The 16,521-nt window shown below is 41.5% G+C and overlaps 2 protein-coding genes across 2 annotated transcripts in view; one reads left to right on the top strand and one right to left on the bottom strand.

Moving 5' to 3' along the window:
* Positions 1-16,521, bottom strand: part of adprh (ADP-ribosylarginine hydrolase) — a 45,895-nt gene that overhangs the window by 24,686 nt on the left and 4,688 nt on the right. The window lies entirely within an intron of this gene.
* LOC142951842 (double C2-like domain-containing protein alpha) lies at positions 1,379-15,189 on the top strand. The gene is made up of 10 exons (XM_076093681.1): positions 1,379-1,707; positions 2,776-2,855; positions 3,811-3,885; positions 4,131-4,240; positions 6,895-7,021; positions 8,403-8,462; positions 11,421-11,620; positions 13,581-13,662; positions 13,941-14,037; positions 14,987-15,189. Exons 1-10 carry the CDS (start codon positions 1,383-1,385, stop codon positions 15,121-15,123), a joined length of 1,293 nt encoding a protein of 430 aa, XP_075949796.1. The 5' UTR covers positions 1,379-1,382; the 3' UTR covers positions 15,124-15,189.

Genomic DNA, 16,521 nt, shown 5'->3' with positions numbered 1-16,521 from the left:
AGCACATACTTTCTATCAGAATAAATTTGCATGCAAGCTTTTTAATTATTTGAAAGAAAAACAAAGCAAAAACATGTCGTTGTCGAGCTACAACACAAACAGGCAGCTACCGCCGTTCATTGCAAAATGACTACTTGAATTACTCTCTTTGCAGAACAAACAATTCATTATTTTCCTTCCTTGGATCAGGGCACAAACAACTTTGATCGCTAGCTTCATGATGACTGCCATTTGTGAAGGAAAAAACATCTGTCTCGTGCATGTTCTTACTTCTCTTGTTTTGCTGACTAAACATAGTTTTGAGAACAGACAGACTTCTGTCAGAGATTCCTCCCAGTGAAATGTCCTGTAATGTGGGACCCCAGCTGTCATTGATCACTCGTGTAATGTGCAAACCACAACAAATCAAGAGACCCTGTTAGAAGACAGACAGTAGTGCAATGAGACCAGTACAGCAGTGTCATGTAGTGTGTAGGTGCCGTTACAGACAACTCAGAGGAAGTGCAAATACATAGAGTGCAAATACTGACTTCTCAGTTGAAATCGATTAATGCAGAGAGAGCAGAAGGGGGAGGGGGGGTTGTTCAGTATTGAGGACAGAACGCCCCCTCAGGGCCTGCTGTCTTTAGAAAACGAAAGCTGTGAGATATTTGCAATCCACCCCCCTCTTTTTATTTCAGGAAGAGAGCAGACACATCAGCCTTGTGGTCAACTCCACTCCCTGCTGCCACAACTTTATATAATCACCAGGACTCTTCCCTCCATCCGAGTATACTGAAGAGTGCTCCAGCCTGTAAAGACTTCATCCTGTAATTACCTGCCTGTCTGTAGAAGATTGTTAAGCACTTAGGAAAACGTGTGTGTCGGAGCGGCTCACGCACACACACTCACGGTCATTTCATTCAGGGGAGACCCTTATTGTCCGTTATTCATTATCCTCCACTGATAGGCTTGAGATTATTCAGATGTATTCAATTGAAATGCAAATGTGTACACATCCTCTGCCGTATTTTGTCATCTTATGAGTATTGTCTTTCTTTTTAAGAGATCTAATTATGTTGGAAGAGGTGTCAGTGCAAGAGCCGTTTGAGATAAACGCTTCCTTTCAGAAGAACTTCTTCTTGGCAAATGAAAAACTCCTATTAGATGTGATTACATCTCAGTGATGGCCAGACACAGGATGTTATTCGTCACCAACCATCTTACTAAGCTTACTTTGTTTCGCTTGGAATAGCAGAAGTGAAATTAAGAACAACAGCTCATGTTTGCAGATCGATGGCTTGGCCCTTGCTTCGGATGCATTCGGAAATTCCAGTTATTGTATTGCTGAAAAGTGTGATTCAACTCTTCCTGAATCTATCCGTCTCTTCCCCTGTAGTGCTATGACTGTGCGAAAAGGAAAACGTTTCGCCATCTCCATCCAGGAGCACATGGCCATCGACGTATGCCCCGGCCCAATCCGCCCCATCCGCCAAATCTCTGCCTACTTCCCTCGCCTGTCGCCCACTTCCTCCTTCTCCGATCCACTTTCGCCCAATCAGGTGGCAGCTCCCACCGCCCTCAGCCCTGGCGCCGCCGGAGGAGGAGGGAGCAGCAACCTATTGTCACCGCTGTTACCAGGGGCGGCGGGCGGAGGGGGCTCACTGTCAGCCATGAGCAGCATGGACACCTCCATTGAGATCGACAGCTGTGACAGCGATGATAACAGTGAGTCACCTGAAAGTCACACCGTGGCTTCACTAAAGCTGCTTGAGCCCAAGAATAGAAATTAACTCAACACAGAAGTGGATTTGGGACAAAAAGCCAAGAGCAATTTAATAAAAAAATCGAAATTGACCCTTCGCTAAAGTTGCTACGCCTGTCAAGCTTTCAATTCTCACACAGCAACATATGCTGTTTTCAGTGAAACAATGCATCTTTGATTTCATAAGAGACAACTAAAGCAGAGACTTTGAGAGTTTATCAACTGCAGCTAGCAGACTTCACTTATTGAGTTGTTTCAACACACTGTGTCCAGCTGATTGTAATTGATTCTATTCCATTTGTTGTAAAAGGAGAACCATGTAAAAGTAGTCTTTAAATAATAGGTCGACATTTCGCGAATCACACTCATTCGTTTTCTTCGAGAGTTAGTCGATCTTGTCCTCTCACTCTCAGCAAGAGAGTGAATAAGACAGAGTGCACTTTGCAGGTGGAAAACACTGCCATTTTGTTGGAGATCAGACTGAGCCTTTTTTGCAGTTTGCTATTTTTATTATTGTTGTTAGGCAACCACAGAATGAGTGCTAACGTTAGCAAACAAAAACCACGAACCTTATGCGACCCAATAGTTAATGATATGGTTTGAATTGATGAAAAAAAATGCACAAATTTACCTCCAGGCTGTTTTCCGGTTGGTAAAGTCATAACTTTCAGCAAAAGTCACCACGAAGAGAAAAAACGCAAATGACGGAGATCGTTTTCCATTCTGACTTTTTTTTCCAACTCCAGGCATTCAGGGCGCCAAAATGCACTGAGCGGAAAGATGCAAGGTGCTCAGCAACGTAAAAGCAGCTTGCAAAACACTCTCATTGAAAACAATTACAAAAGGCTGCTTAAATGTGCTCCGTCTTTGGACCTAAAGTCTTTTTGCAGAATGTTTTAATGTGATTTCATGAGTGTCTTTCTGAGTGTCTGCATTTCTTCCTGCCATCATTTTCTATACAAGGTAATAAAGTCATGGGCTGAAAAGCAATTACCAAAGTAACTGAATTATTTCAATCAACTGTCTTCCAGCCGCCTTGGGGACGTTAGAGTTTGACCTACTGTATGAGAGAGCCACCAGCTCCTTACACTGCACAGTCCTGAGAGCAAAGGTAAACAACATGTCCTCTGAAAACTCCATGAGAGCGAACACAGGTAGTTTGTCTCGTAGCGAAAGAAATATTTACATTTGTATCAGCCATATTCGTGTGTTCAATCGGTGACACAAAAAAGCTGTTCAGTCCTTTTTCTGTAGCCAACCAAAACAACATCTTGGTTGACTGAAACTCTACCTATTCTTCAACCAGTAGATTGTTCAATTGATTATATTAACTTCATTTCAACCTAACTATACTTAAATGATTACAACAAACTCAAAGCCGACAGTATGCAACTGAGAAATTAAAGGTCTAAAGTTACACAGACTGCAGGTCATTGTATTACATCTACTTATAGGAGTGTATACCGGTATTGACGATACAGTGATATTTAAAAAATGAAATATTGATATGTTAATAATACCCATATGATAATATCATGTAAATAAGCATGCGCCTCTTAAATCCTTTTATATGGTTACACTCTCTCTCTACCTCCCTACACTTGTATTTTGAGTTTAATTAATTTGCAAAAATGCACAATGTTAAAGATGAATTTGACTTATCATTTTTACTTTTTTCAAAAGTTCTATAAAAATCGTTATTGTGAATTATTTTCGCCACAAAAATCCTGTATTTGAAATCTGTTATCGTGACAGCCCTCTCTTCTAATTAGTGTGTAGCAGAGGATTTCAGTTTTCATCCTTAATTTTTAGATGGTTTTCAAAATGGGCAGTGGGCTACAGCCTCTACACTGTGTGGCTCACTGGTCAACTGAAACTATTGGTCAAATTAAAACTCTTCGACCTCCTCGCTACCGCCGTGCTTTGGATTCAGTTTTCAAATGAACTCCTCACCTCTCAGTCTGGTAATTGTTGCATAATGTATTACTGGTGTTGGCAGCTTGCACAATGTTCTCCACCTATTATTTCATATCCCCTCCCTTATATCTTCTCTCTGTCTTTTTTAGGGTCTGAAACCGATGGATTTCAACGGTTTGGCTGATCCTTATGTCAAGCTGCACCTGCTGCCGGGAGCCTGCAAGGTCTGCTGTTTGGGTTTTGTCCCTGCATTTCTTCAAGAATTGAAAAAGACTCTCAGTAACCTGTCTGAGTGCACACTTAGTCTAACTATCATTTTGAGCTGTGTTGTAAAAGTGCAAGTGCAGACCAGTAAATCAGCTGTAAAACAAAATGACCTTGTATCCTGTAAGAACTTCCTGTTGCACGTTGTTTGCTGTCTGCAGTTCTGAGATGATTGTTTCCCTGTCCTCTCTGCTGTGATGCACAGGCCAATAAACTGAAAACCAAGACCGTTCGCAACACGCTGAACCCTGTGTGGAACGAGACGCTCACCTACTGTGGAATCACAGAGGAAGACATGTACCGCAAAACACTCCGGTAAATGTTTGCTTAATGTCTATTTCCGTCTCCTTCACGTCCTGCCTCTCGGCCCTGTCTTGCCCATCAGAGGACTGACTCTGGCTTACAAAGGATTTCTTATCATCCATCTCAATCACAGAGTCTTTTACTCTCGGTTTTTAGGCCTTTATCCTACCTCCCCTTCTATTTCCATTGATCCCTTTCATCCCCCTCTGTCACCTCACCTTCTTCATTCCTCCCCATCTGCACATCTCTCCTGTCCACTCAGATCAGAAAAGATCTCCCCTCACTCCTTACAAACCATCCCTCTCTCTTTGTCTCTCTTTCCGTCCGTCTCCCTGCTTTTCTCTCTTTCCAAGTTGCAGTGACAGATTGAGGTCAGACTAAGCACCACGGGGTGTTTTAATTTCATTGACCCCCGCCAGAGGTGATGAAAGCTGCAAATTGTCTCCGTCTGTGGCTAAAACTTTGTCATGGCGCATGTGGGAGTGAGATTTAAATAGGATCGACGATTGATCTCTCGGGGGAAATTAGAGAAACTGGCCCTACAACAGGCCTACGACACTCAGCAGAGGCCTTCAAAGATCAGCAGACAGGAAGTTTAACGTATCGAAACATGTTAACGTCTACAAAGTAACAGTTTCATCACTTTCTTACATCCACATATATCTGACAGTCAAAACAGTTGACACACTAAAAGTTTAATAAACAGCGGCTGTAGCTATTTTTGCATTTTTTTCCTCCATTTTTTTGTTTCCTTCCTTATCATAGAGTAGTAGCAAAAAGCTACGCCTCTTCCAGTAGGTTAAACAGGAGGATTTTCTGCAGACTTGCAATTTCTTACTGAATTTCAACACTTCTAATACAGGAAGAAATCCATCCCAGAAAAAGCTCTATTATTGTTTCTGCATCCAACTTTGAACCAGCAGCTACAACAAACCGCAGCGTCAGACAGATCAGAAGTAGTTTCAGAAAGTACAATTTTCAAATAGACGCAATTGTGTATTATATTGCCTTATGATGAGATGAAGTCATGATTTACAATCCTTTTGATATCTTTTAACATAATTCACAACTGTCTGAAGGCTATGGGCCAACAAGATGTTGCACAATAAGGACAAGAGTCTGTGGAAGTTTATTCCTGTCAACAACAAATTAATAAAAGCAATGAGTGATAAAAAATACTCATGTTTAGTTGTTTTGTTATACTTTTCTGCTAGGAAACAAATAAGTTAGCTGTGATAAAAATGAGTAGGGAGAAGGAAGACACTTTTTGTTAGTATTGTTACTGGGTTGTATCAGAGTACCGATACCCTGCTCTAATAGTCATACTCATGATTATAGCAAGTTCATTTTTTCTCTTACTAACTCAAAACAATAAGTCCAAAATATCAAAAAGTAATTTTGATTTATTATCTAATTATTTAGAGTTAGTAAGACTACAGTTTGACTCATGGCGAGTATTTAAACTTTTATCATGTCTAACTTTTAAGAGTCAACTTTAAAAGTGTCATAATTTATTCATGATGACACTTAAGTTACATGTCTGTCATGGACATTAAAGTTGTAAACGTGTTGATTAGATTCATCACCCTGCCCCATAACATCATTATATATATATGTTTGCTGTAGTAATGTGAGCGGTCATAGTAAAAGCTAAATGTGTATGTAACCTGCTGCTAGCTTTCACCTCTCAGCTAAGACCGTCTTCATCTCTCTTTATTATTTTTTGCCACCAACCCCAGACCTTTCTCTCTTTTTCTTTCCCCCCCATTTTCATTTGTCCTTATTCTTGCTGCCATCTGATTCTGAAGGGCTCAGAAACTACTAGACTCTGTGGATGTCAGAAAATATCTGGTGTCCCAAGGCAACTGGCCTCTTGCACCTTCTTAATTTATGCATTACCGTTTTTTTTATGACCGGAACCTGAAGGCAGTTTAGTTAGAAGTTGAATAAAACCGAGAGCAAAGAGGTTACAAGTTCATATCAGCCCTTCTCTGAAAGATTGCATTCTTAGTTTTCTTCCTCTCATTGCGTGTCTTTGATTCACATTTACATAAAGCACAGAAAATGGATGAATGTCAGTTAGCCTAGCATAGTGATTTTCCACTTCTGCCTACAGCATAGACATGCACATTTGCAGGCATAAATGAGTCCACACACACACAAACACACAGATTTAAATAAATTCCTTCCATTTGTATCTCTCCCTCTCTCACCCACATCGCTCCATCCCTGGCTCTGCTTTTTATTTCACATACGCACACAGCCTCCCTCCATCTCTTTCATTCTCTCTGCTGCTCTCACCCAATTATGCATTTCAGGTGACATTATGGCAGGTGTAAATATTTGCCAGCCTTATGAATATGAATTGACTTAATGCACTTTTACACTATCCAATTTCACACGTGAGGGAAAATGGTAATTACTTGTATTGTACAATGTGCTTTTACTGATTCTGGATTTATACGTGTAGATCAGAGCTATGTCAACAAGTACCTTCGCTCATAATGTTAATAACTAATTCCACTACTCTTTCTCACACCCGCACATCTCTGTCTCAATAATCAGCGTCTCTAAATCGTATTCATGATACCCCACCACCCTATCTTTGTCTCTCGCTATTTCTCTTCCTGACCCCCCCCCCCCCTTCCTCTGTCTCTCACTCCCAGGGTGTCTGTGTGCGACGAAGACAAGCTGACACATAACGAGTTCATCGGGGAGTCGCGGGTGGCCCTGCGTCGTGTGAAGCTTGACCAGACTAAACACTTCAACATCTGTCTGGAGCATCCACCCCCTGTGAGAAGAAGAGGGAGGGCTGAAAGAATAAATGGGATGATAGGAAAGAAATACTTAAAGGAAGGAACGAGGGAAATTAGAGTGTATGAGGGAGATAAATGACTTGAGGGTACTGTAATATTCAATATATTAAGCTTCCTGTCTGACTCATAACCTCACATTTTAAAGGAGAAAAAAGACAGAGGGGGATGGAAATATAGTGAAGACGGAAGGCAAGAAATTGTTTACATGCCAACAGGGAGGCGTTTAAAGGTCGATATTTGGTAGATCGATGAGGCGCACACACACCTGTGTCTCATAATAAATAAAATACCAAGCGTGCCTGTACAATCTCTGTAGCATCGTTAGCAAAAGAGCCAAACAAACGCTTCCTAAATGCTGTACTGTTATTTGACAGTAAACAGCAAATAAATAGACTAATTATCCTGCTACATAAACCTAAACAATCTTAAATATTTAAAGCAAAGATTGCTTGTGTGTTTATTAGTGTTGTAAGAAAGGAATATACCGATGCAGATTAATGCACCATGGGCATTAATCTGCTGCCATAACATGGAGGGATTTGTTCACATTCAGCCACCACATAAGGTCATTCAGATCATCCAAAAGGTGTTGGATGATGCTGAGGTCAGGGCTCTGTGCAGGCCAGTATTTACCTGGTTTTGTGCACAAACGCTTGACTAAAATATCATTGGATGATGTGAAGCATAGAGATTTCTCTTCATTGGAACTAAAAGGACCATAAGCAAGAAAAACTGTCTAAAACTACCCAAAGTACGGTATCCATATTCTTTTGACCAAAGTATATTTTGCATTAAGCCAATACCAGCTGGCCTACTGAGAATAACAAATATGAGGTAAACACAGGACAGAGTATCATGTCCATTCTTATAGCTCACAAACAGCTTTTTGTGCAGGCTAAATGTCAGCTGGGTCATGCGTGTGAAAAGGGTAGAGATTGGGAGAATAAAGGGAGAGGGGGGAGAGGGGGGAGAGGGGGAGAGGGGGAGCGTAAATGGACAGAGAGCACAAGTGAGAGAGATGAGAAACAAATGGATTAAAAAAATAAAAGCAGTGGAGAGCGGGGGGGCATGTGTGTGTGAAAAGGCTGGCTGTTTGTTCTCGATGAGTTAGAAAGGGCTGCTGGTATTAGATTGTCCCTCTGAGGCCGGTGGCCACTCTGCGATCAAACGTTAAAGCCCCTCTGTCATCCTGCGAACCAGGCGCTGTGTCACACATGTCATTTTCAAAGTGGCATCACCCTCAACTTGATGCGTCTATCCCTTTCTGTTCATCCGATGCCCCTTTAGCCTGCTTGTACAGCTTTTCTGCCAGTCATATCCCCTTATCATGTATCTCTTTCTCGCCTTTTTGCCTCCAGCTGCCTTCACCGACTGCGATGAGCACAGCATTGAGAGGAATCTCCTGCTACCTGAGAGAGGTGACCACATGACTCCTCTTATTTTGCTCAACGTGACCCGTCCGTCTGTCCTTTACAGTCCATCTGTCATCCTCTCTTAAAGGACTACACCGAAACCAATATGAGACTAAATGACCCGTGTGACTAAAAGCATTATCCTAAAAGTATGAGAATAAACCGGGTAATATTTCAAGGTGGCGATCAGTTTTTAATTCTATTACCTTGATATTCCCCTGGAAACTAATTATCCGTCTTCACTTAAGAATGATCAAAGCAAAAAGTTTAGCTGTTTATATTTTTAAAAAGTGCTGAAACTAATAATTAATTGATCGGTTAATTAGCAAAGTCAATCGATTCTAGCTTGAGGTTTTGCTGCTGTGCTTTGTTTTATTGATGACACCGTGGACATTTTTCACTATTTTCCGACATTTTATAAACTAAATAGAAAATGTAATGTAGTTTAATTATACCAATAACTGTGGGTTTATATTAGTGCCATTAAAGTTAAAGCATTTACCACAACTTGAGATCACAGCTAACCATTCTAAAACCATTGTCATATATTGTTCTGCTGTGAATAGAGATGTCCTGCCTTAAGACATGATCATGTAATCTAATAAGGCAGCATTAATATAGTGTTGTGAGGTAATTACCTAACCCTAATTACAGAGCAGTTACAAGTTCTTAGTTTCTCCATTTTTTAGAGCCTCTCATCACATATTGGGTAAATTAATGAAGGGCCCAAACCAGAGGACCGGTGCAGTCCTTTAACTACAAGAAGATAACTGGAGTAAAACTGCTGCTTCTGTGTTTCTCTCCACAGTCAAGGTTGTTAAATGCGATCGTCTTTCCAGTTCTCTTACCACCCACAAATACATCTCTTACCCATCTGTCTGTCACAGTGTGCGGCTGGCTCCTGTTTATTTTCACCTCCCTAATGAGTTGCTCTCCATCGATCTGTGAAGGTCTGGGCTGTTCTTTCACCAGATACCTGGTACAAATTATCCTCACTAATTGCAAGTTTTAGAGTCTCTCAGTCGCGGCAGATGGCAGACTGGCTGTTAGCAGGATGGATGATTCCCCAAGAAAAACACAGATAAGGAGACGGGGGAAAACAACATAGGAAAGAGAGATGTAGGGGAAACAAGAAGGGGGCAAGCTGTTGAGACGATTAGAGAAAGGGAGGGAGGAGCATGGAGGAGTGTGAGGCGTGTGGCATATTGATCGACCTGGCTGTGTCCACCTCTCGCCTGGAGATAAGACTAAATGAGAGATGGAAAGAGATACAGGAGAGGAGAGATATTTAGTGATGGAACCCATTTTACATTAAAATCGCATTACAGGCAATGTAACAGAGCATTTTTGCATCTTCAGTGGTGAAACAGAAAAGCTCCACCTGCAGTGATAAAATAAAAACTGCACGTCTGTCCTATAAATAACATACATGTATTGGTGCTGTTGGCCATGAGTGTGAGTCACAGCCCTGTGAGAACATCTTCCCTTCTTCACCCTCTGTTGCTGCTTCCTCGCTTTCTTTCATCCGTCACTTTGAATCTACTCTGTTGTTCCGCTTGTTGTCAAATGCTTCGCTAACCGTTTGATGTTGTCCGTGGAAAATAGTCGAGCCAGGAGCGACAAAGTGCATTGATATGTCTCCAAGGCTGGTGCTTCAGTCTGTCCGAGACAGGTCTTTGCACTGCTGTTTATTACTTGATGGTTGAGTTTGTCGCTGAGCTGTGAGAGATGAACTGAAATGTTAAGATCAAAGTCACTGCGCTCTTAAGGTTGCAGGGAAAGAAGAGCGATGACCTACATAACAGCGAGGGCGACAAAGTACATTTTAAGAGTTTAAGTTTTGAAAGAAAAAATTACACATTTTTCTTCCACCCAAATGAAAAGGTTGAATTCATAAACAATATAACTCACATTGCTCAGTTCAATGAACTCAGGGGTTTTCAGCTACAGCCTTACTTGGTATGTAACTGATGGAATAAGACAAAAAGATGACTTTAAATCTATTTGTTTTGCGTCTCAAATTTGGCAGGAACAGATGGAGTCTGGTTGAGTCGGCTGGAATCATGTTTAAGACCCGCACTGAACTCTACGACTGTTTTAGCAATTTATCCCACCTGTAGCTGCTGCTCAACAAAAGTTACATAAGCTGACTTTGATTTCTGCTGTGCTGATGCAAGAAGATCTGCACTGTACTGCCACGGTTTATTTTCACTGCAGCTTTAAAACGGCATCAATTGATTTATTTTTTTGGGCCACACAAAACTGACATTATCACCTCATCGAGATGATAGTTCAAGCACGATTGCAAACAGCTGTGTGGCTTATTTACACATCTAACAGACACAGAGCAACACCAGCATATATCTTTGTTGTTTTTGAGTCAACAAGTCCAATATTCACTCTCCTTTTAGCAATGTTTTGCTAACTCCTGAGGGAAATATCTGACTCTCCAACTGTTCGCTCCACTGTGTTCACCAATTGCTATTTTGTCTGTCTGCTGTTTGGTGCTGAGCAGGTTGAGTTTTTTTCACTGAAAACAGCTGCCTTCAGCAAAACGGACACTAATGAGAGCTATGAGAGTGAACTAAAACTGTACAGTTGTGGGCTGTAAAACAAAAGCAATTAGCTGGAAATCACTAAAGGCACCGTATAGCAGAGGTGAACCGCAGGCCAGGGGATAATTCTCTGAGCGTTTATCATGCTAAGAGACCCTTTTACATTACACTTAGTCATGTAATCCACTGGTGATGTAACAATATCGATCACAGCAGCTTTAAATAACTTGAATAACGTTGCAATTTGATCAGCAGTTCATGGCAAAAAAACTCGTATTTTCCTAATTAAGAGTCCTCCTTTTATCTCTGAAGCTTAAGTCACTAATGTAGCAGCTACAAATGCAGCTTACAGATCTTTAATATATATTTTTCTATTCCTCTCTCCTGTATCCCCTCTTTCTCTCCTCAGTGGGAGACTGAGCAGCAGAGAAGTCTCGAGGAGAGAGGCCGTTTGCTGCTCTGCCTGCAGTACTTCCCCCCGGCCAGTGATGGCGATGTGAAGGGCGAGGCCAAGGAGAGGGCTCGTGGCGGGTTGTGCGTGGGTGTCAAACGCTGCGCCCACCTGGCAGCCATGGACGTCAACGGCTACTCAGACCCCTATGTTAAAACGTAAGGATGACATCAAACTGAATGCTATGGTGTATTCCATTACATAAAATGGAGTAATGTTGCCACCCGAGTGATTAAATTATGATTACACAACTTAGACTGATGGATTGACATTTCACAATCCTCATTGCAGAACAATTTTCACATGACCTATCCAGCGGCAATCTCCCTCTCTCCCGTATTACCGGCGTTTGGTCTTAACTGGCCGCTGACTCATATTGACCCCATGAATCACCTTTTGTCACCAGTCATGAGTGATAAATGGCTTGAGTTAACCCTGCACAAGGTAACGGTGACAAATGACAGCAGCTTTCACACTTAGTGGAAGCCATTGTGAAATATATCACTCACCAAGATAATGGTAACAGTGCGTGTGTATTGACAGCGTTTAAAATGGATTGAAAGGCATCGACATGATCTAGTGTTAAGGGCGTACTCCATCACGGAGGAGAGTGTTATTGCTGTTGTCATAGAGGTTCTTTGGAGATTAATTACTCATTGATGAAAGAAAGGCAAAACTGTGTGTGTGTGTGTGTGTGTGTGTGTGTGTGTGTGTGTGTGTGTGTGTGTGTGTGTGTGTGTGTGTGTGTGTGTGTGTGTGTAGAGGGCAGGAAGGTCCGGGTTGAATGATGCACCCTGACATAAGTTGGATAAATGAGCTTATGTTCAACTGGTTGTTCTCCTGAGTGTTGGTTCTGGCTTTGAGCTTGTGTCTGGAATGAGTAAAACACTAAACAACCTGTCATCACACTCACACACACACACACACACACACACATATATATATATATGCTAGGCACGCTTGCCTCACTTTAGTATACACACCAATCACCTTCTCCTTTCCCGTCATGCCTTTAACTCTCCCTATGTCTTTGCATCCACCAAACCTACGCATACATCCCTCACACATCCACATTTGTACACCATGCACCTTGTTTCATTTTGGATGCGTGCTCGCATCTTTGCCCTTTGGCGGGAGCTTTTCTCCCAGATGCTTTGTTGTGTCTGAGAGCGTGTGGGAACATACGCTCTCCGAGCTGTGGGTGGTGGGTGGAAAGCAAATGTGAATAGAGATTTCGCCACGCTCCTTCCAGCTGGCTTAAAAATATCCTGAGAATTTAATGACACCTCGCGAAGGGATGCTGAGCTTTTTCAATCTGTGCTGTGTTTGTTGGTGATAAGTCCTCGCACTCACATATGGTTAGTTTCACAAATAATATATTAAAGAGGTCGACATTTTGGGAAATATGCTCACTGGTATTCACTTTCCAGCTGAGAGTTAGATGAGATGATGAATGCCACTATCATGTCTATACAGCAAGTTCAAAGCTACAGCTGGTTAGCTTAGCTTAGCACAAAGACTGGATTCGGAGGGTAACGGCTAGCATGGCTCTGTCCAAAGGTAACAAAATCCACCTTCCAACACTAAATATCCCTAATGAAAACCTCGCATTTAATTAAGCTGTGATTTATTTCTACAGAGCCGGGCTAGTTGTTTTCTCTGGTTTCCAGTCTTTGTACTAAGCTAAGCTAATAGACAGCTGGCTGTAGCTTCATATTTACCAAGCGGACATGTCCCTCAGCAATTTGCACTTTGCAGCCTGTTTATACAGATAATCAATTAGCTTCGCCGCTTCCTCAGTGTAACCCTAGTAGAATTAACCAGAAAAAAGGACAACACTCAGACAATGCAATTAAATAACAGCACGGCTGGTGCAAAATAATAAAAATCCTTCAGGCTATTGAATCATTAATCATCATTAATCCTGACACAAATAAAATAACCCTACACCTCTGACAGAATCCACCAATCAATCACCAAGCAGACAACACAGAGATGTAAACAGTATAAACTCCACCACGGCCACAATCACACATGTCAAAGGAAAAAGAGAGCTGAAAGTTAATGACCAAACTCGTATATGATGGTATGACATTCCTCTCTCTCTCCCTCTCTCAGGTACCTCAAGCCAGACGTCCAGAAGAAATCCAAGCACAAAACAGCGGTGATAAAAAAGACTCTCAACCCGGAGTTTAATGAGGTAGACATCCATGTTTGTGTATGTGCATAACTGTGGGGGGGAAGAGCACATTTGGTTGAATGTAAAGAGCTAATTTATATTTTTACAGTCCTCAGAGACACTACACCGCATGCAAATTCTCCACAGCATATATGTAAGACAGACAATTGCTGCATGCACATGCTTAGCTGTTGCCTTATTATTTTGTATTTTAGAGTTTATAGAGGAAGCGAAAGATGGTTGTTAGCTGTGATCTTCTGACCTTTGCTCTCACCCCTCCCCTCTCTGTTCTCACCCAGGAGTTCTTCTATGAAATTACATTCTCAGAGTTAGCCACCAAGACGCTGGAGGTCACAGTGTGGGACTACGACCTGGGAAAGTCCAATGACTTCATAGGTGACGTCATAGGCAGCTAATCATTTCCTGCTGTTGTATATTTGGATTACCGTTTGGCTACTCCATTAGCAGTCCAGTAATGTACCCATGGCAGATGTTACCAAAGATATTCTAAGCTGCTCTCTATTCTCTGCAGCCGAGTGCAGCACTCTGTGTAATTTGCAGGGTTTAGTTGCCAAACGGGTGTCAGTGACATTTAGGCTGAAAATGAGCTTTATACTATACTTGCTCCATACGAGTTGGAGTGAGTGATTACATTTACACCAGTGTCTCTATCTGACTATTAACATATAATAACTTTTCCACCTCTATTTTTTTTCCGGGATCTTTTAAAGTCTAGATTTTAGTTTCTTACAGTAGATAAATCAAAGTTTGGTATTTTTTCCATTTTTGTTTTTTTAACAAACTATCAAAAGACAAACCAATGTCTGTCTCTCAACAGTTTCAGATGTTGTTTTCCTCTTAAACAAATCCAGTTTGAAATCTGCCAGCTGTTCTTACGTTATTTAAATGGATTTATATTTAAACCATATTTATTCATATCTCATATCATCGGCCTCAATTTATTTTTAAATTTAAATGTATTTCTGTCCGTCAGTAATGACAAAAAACTGTTTCTGCTAATAAAACATTAGGCCTACAGTAGAAAACAAAACAATAACACAAAGTAGAAGATTTTCAATACACCAAAAAGGTGTTGAAGCTACAGCTAATTACGCCCACTCCAACCTATTTGACATCAAAAGTAATAACATGCAATTCTGAATACATTTCTATATTTGTTTGTTTTTTAAACTTGCGGGCTGTTTGACACATTTTTAGTTCCTCACTACAACCGTTACTAACATAAATCCACCCCTTGGAGTCAAATTCTCCCCGTTTGTTTATCAAACATGCACTTTCCTCTCGAGTCACATTGACTTTCTTTTCTGTCTCTGCCCTGGTTAAGGCGGTGTGTCCTTGGGGTGTCACTCACAAGGGGAAACTCTGCAGCACTGGATAGACTGTCTGAAGAACAAGGGCCAGAAGGTGGAGCGCTGGCACACGCTGACCAACGAGCTGCCTGGATCCACGCTGCAGGAATGAACTGATCCTCTTCCACTGCACGGACACTGGAGAGACTGCCTGGCGAGAGATGTTTCATCGCATGCTCTGAGGATTGTCTGCATGTCTACGATGTCATAAATGAGATCATTATTCATAACAACATACCCAAGGGGGGGGGTCACACTCAGAGATCAATACTATAATCTTGGATCTAAATAGACCTAATGCCAATCTCGGAAAAAGTCCTCACCACAAAGCATAATCATATTCATAGGGATCCATGTCCCTTTCGTGGATTCAATGTCAATGTCAGCCTCTCTGCGCTGCTCCAAACTGGTCTCAATCTACAAGAAAAATTGAAATTGTGCAAGAACATTTAATGTGGCAGAAATCTGAATTCATGTCAGGTGTACTTCCTGTTTTTACGGGCCGGTAATTTATTGTTGTCAACTGCTGACATTAAAACTCAATCCCTTATGACCGTCCATCTCACAGCACACATACCTCTCCCTCGCAATAATGTTTTGCCTAATGCTTCCGGAGACCTCCAAGTGGTCTTAATACTGTCGGACATTTTGTATCTATTGATCTGATTGTCATGGGATTGCCTGCAGAAAACAAGAGAGAGACTATTGGTTCTTCTATGTTGATGGCTCGTGTCAGTTATTTGCATGTTTGGTGTTGATGGAGCAAATATGTGCCAGGCTCTGCTGCAGGACGTTCATCATTGTGTTGTTCCCAATTCTCCTGAGGTGTGCTGCTCTGATTAACTGAAGAAGATGTTTTATTCAATTCAAGGGCACCAGCTTTTGTTTTTATGTTGTTTATTGTGTCAGCGCTAATATCACAGTGTCAGTTTCTTGTTGGTGACACGCTGATGTTGACCTAATTTTGCTTCGCAAATCCCCGTTTGGATGTAGGAGGTGAAGAGTGATGTAATTAACAGAAAAGTTTCAGAGCAGAGCGGACTGGTTTATGGAGAGCTGTGCATGGTCCCACTCTGACACACCGTGAGTGAAATCATCAGCCTTTGTTTGATATCTAAATTACAAATATGAATGGCGTATAGAGCACAGTGTTGTCTGATAACGCTCCATGGCTGCTGCTTTACTGTGGATCGCATTGACTAAGCTGCAGGCTTTATCTCAGTCTCATGTGGTTAAAGAGGCATGCTGAAATTACCAGTGGTGCTCATATGTACATAATATATGTATTGTGTTTCACTTGCTTTGGGTGTTTGTCTTTTGGAACTGAAAGTGTGCATGATTGTTTGGTTTTTTTCATAAAACGTTCATATTGATATATTGTGTGCATCCCTGAATTTCTATTATATTTGCTCCAAAGTGGCCTCTTCGAATGTTTTATGTGCAGCTCAGTGGCAATCCAATAGCTCTAATAATACTAGCCAATACTGCCACCTACCCTTTAAGATCTGCA

This window comes from Anarhichas minor, unplaced genomic scaffold, assembly GCF_050575085.1.
Source record: "Anarhichas minor isolate MPS153535 unplaced genomic scaffold, ASM5057508v1 ptg000017l, whole genome shotgun sequence".
In the NCBI taxonomy this organism is placed as follows: domain Eukaryota; kingdom Metazoa; phylum Chordata; class Actinopteri; order Perciformes; family Anarhichadidae; genus Anarhichas; species Anarhichas minor.
The sequence above is the reverse complement of the archived record's forward strand: the minus strand, read 5'-3'. Positions and strand labels throughout refer to the sequence as shown.

Bases quoted from the DNA above. Each gene is read 5' to 3' on its own strand.
- LOC142951842 (XM_076093681.1), top strand. From the start codon at position 1,383: ATGACTGTGCGAAAAGGAAAACGTTTCGCCATCTCCATCCAGGAGCAC. The intron at 3,886-4,130 runs GTCTGCTGTTTG...TGTGATGCACAG, and splicing joins TGCTGCCGGGAGCCTGCAAG to GCCAATAAACTGAAAACCAA. The intron at 7,022-8,402 runs GTGAGAAGAAGA...TTTTGCCTCCAG, and splicing joins GTCTGGAGCATCCACCCCCT to CTGCCTTCACCGACTGCGAT.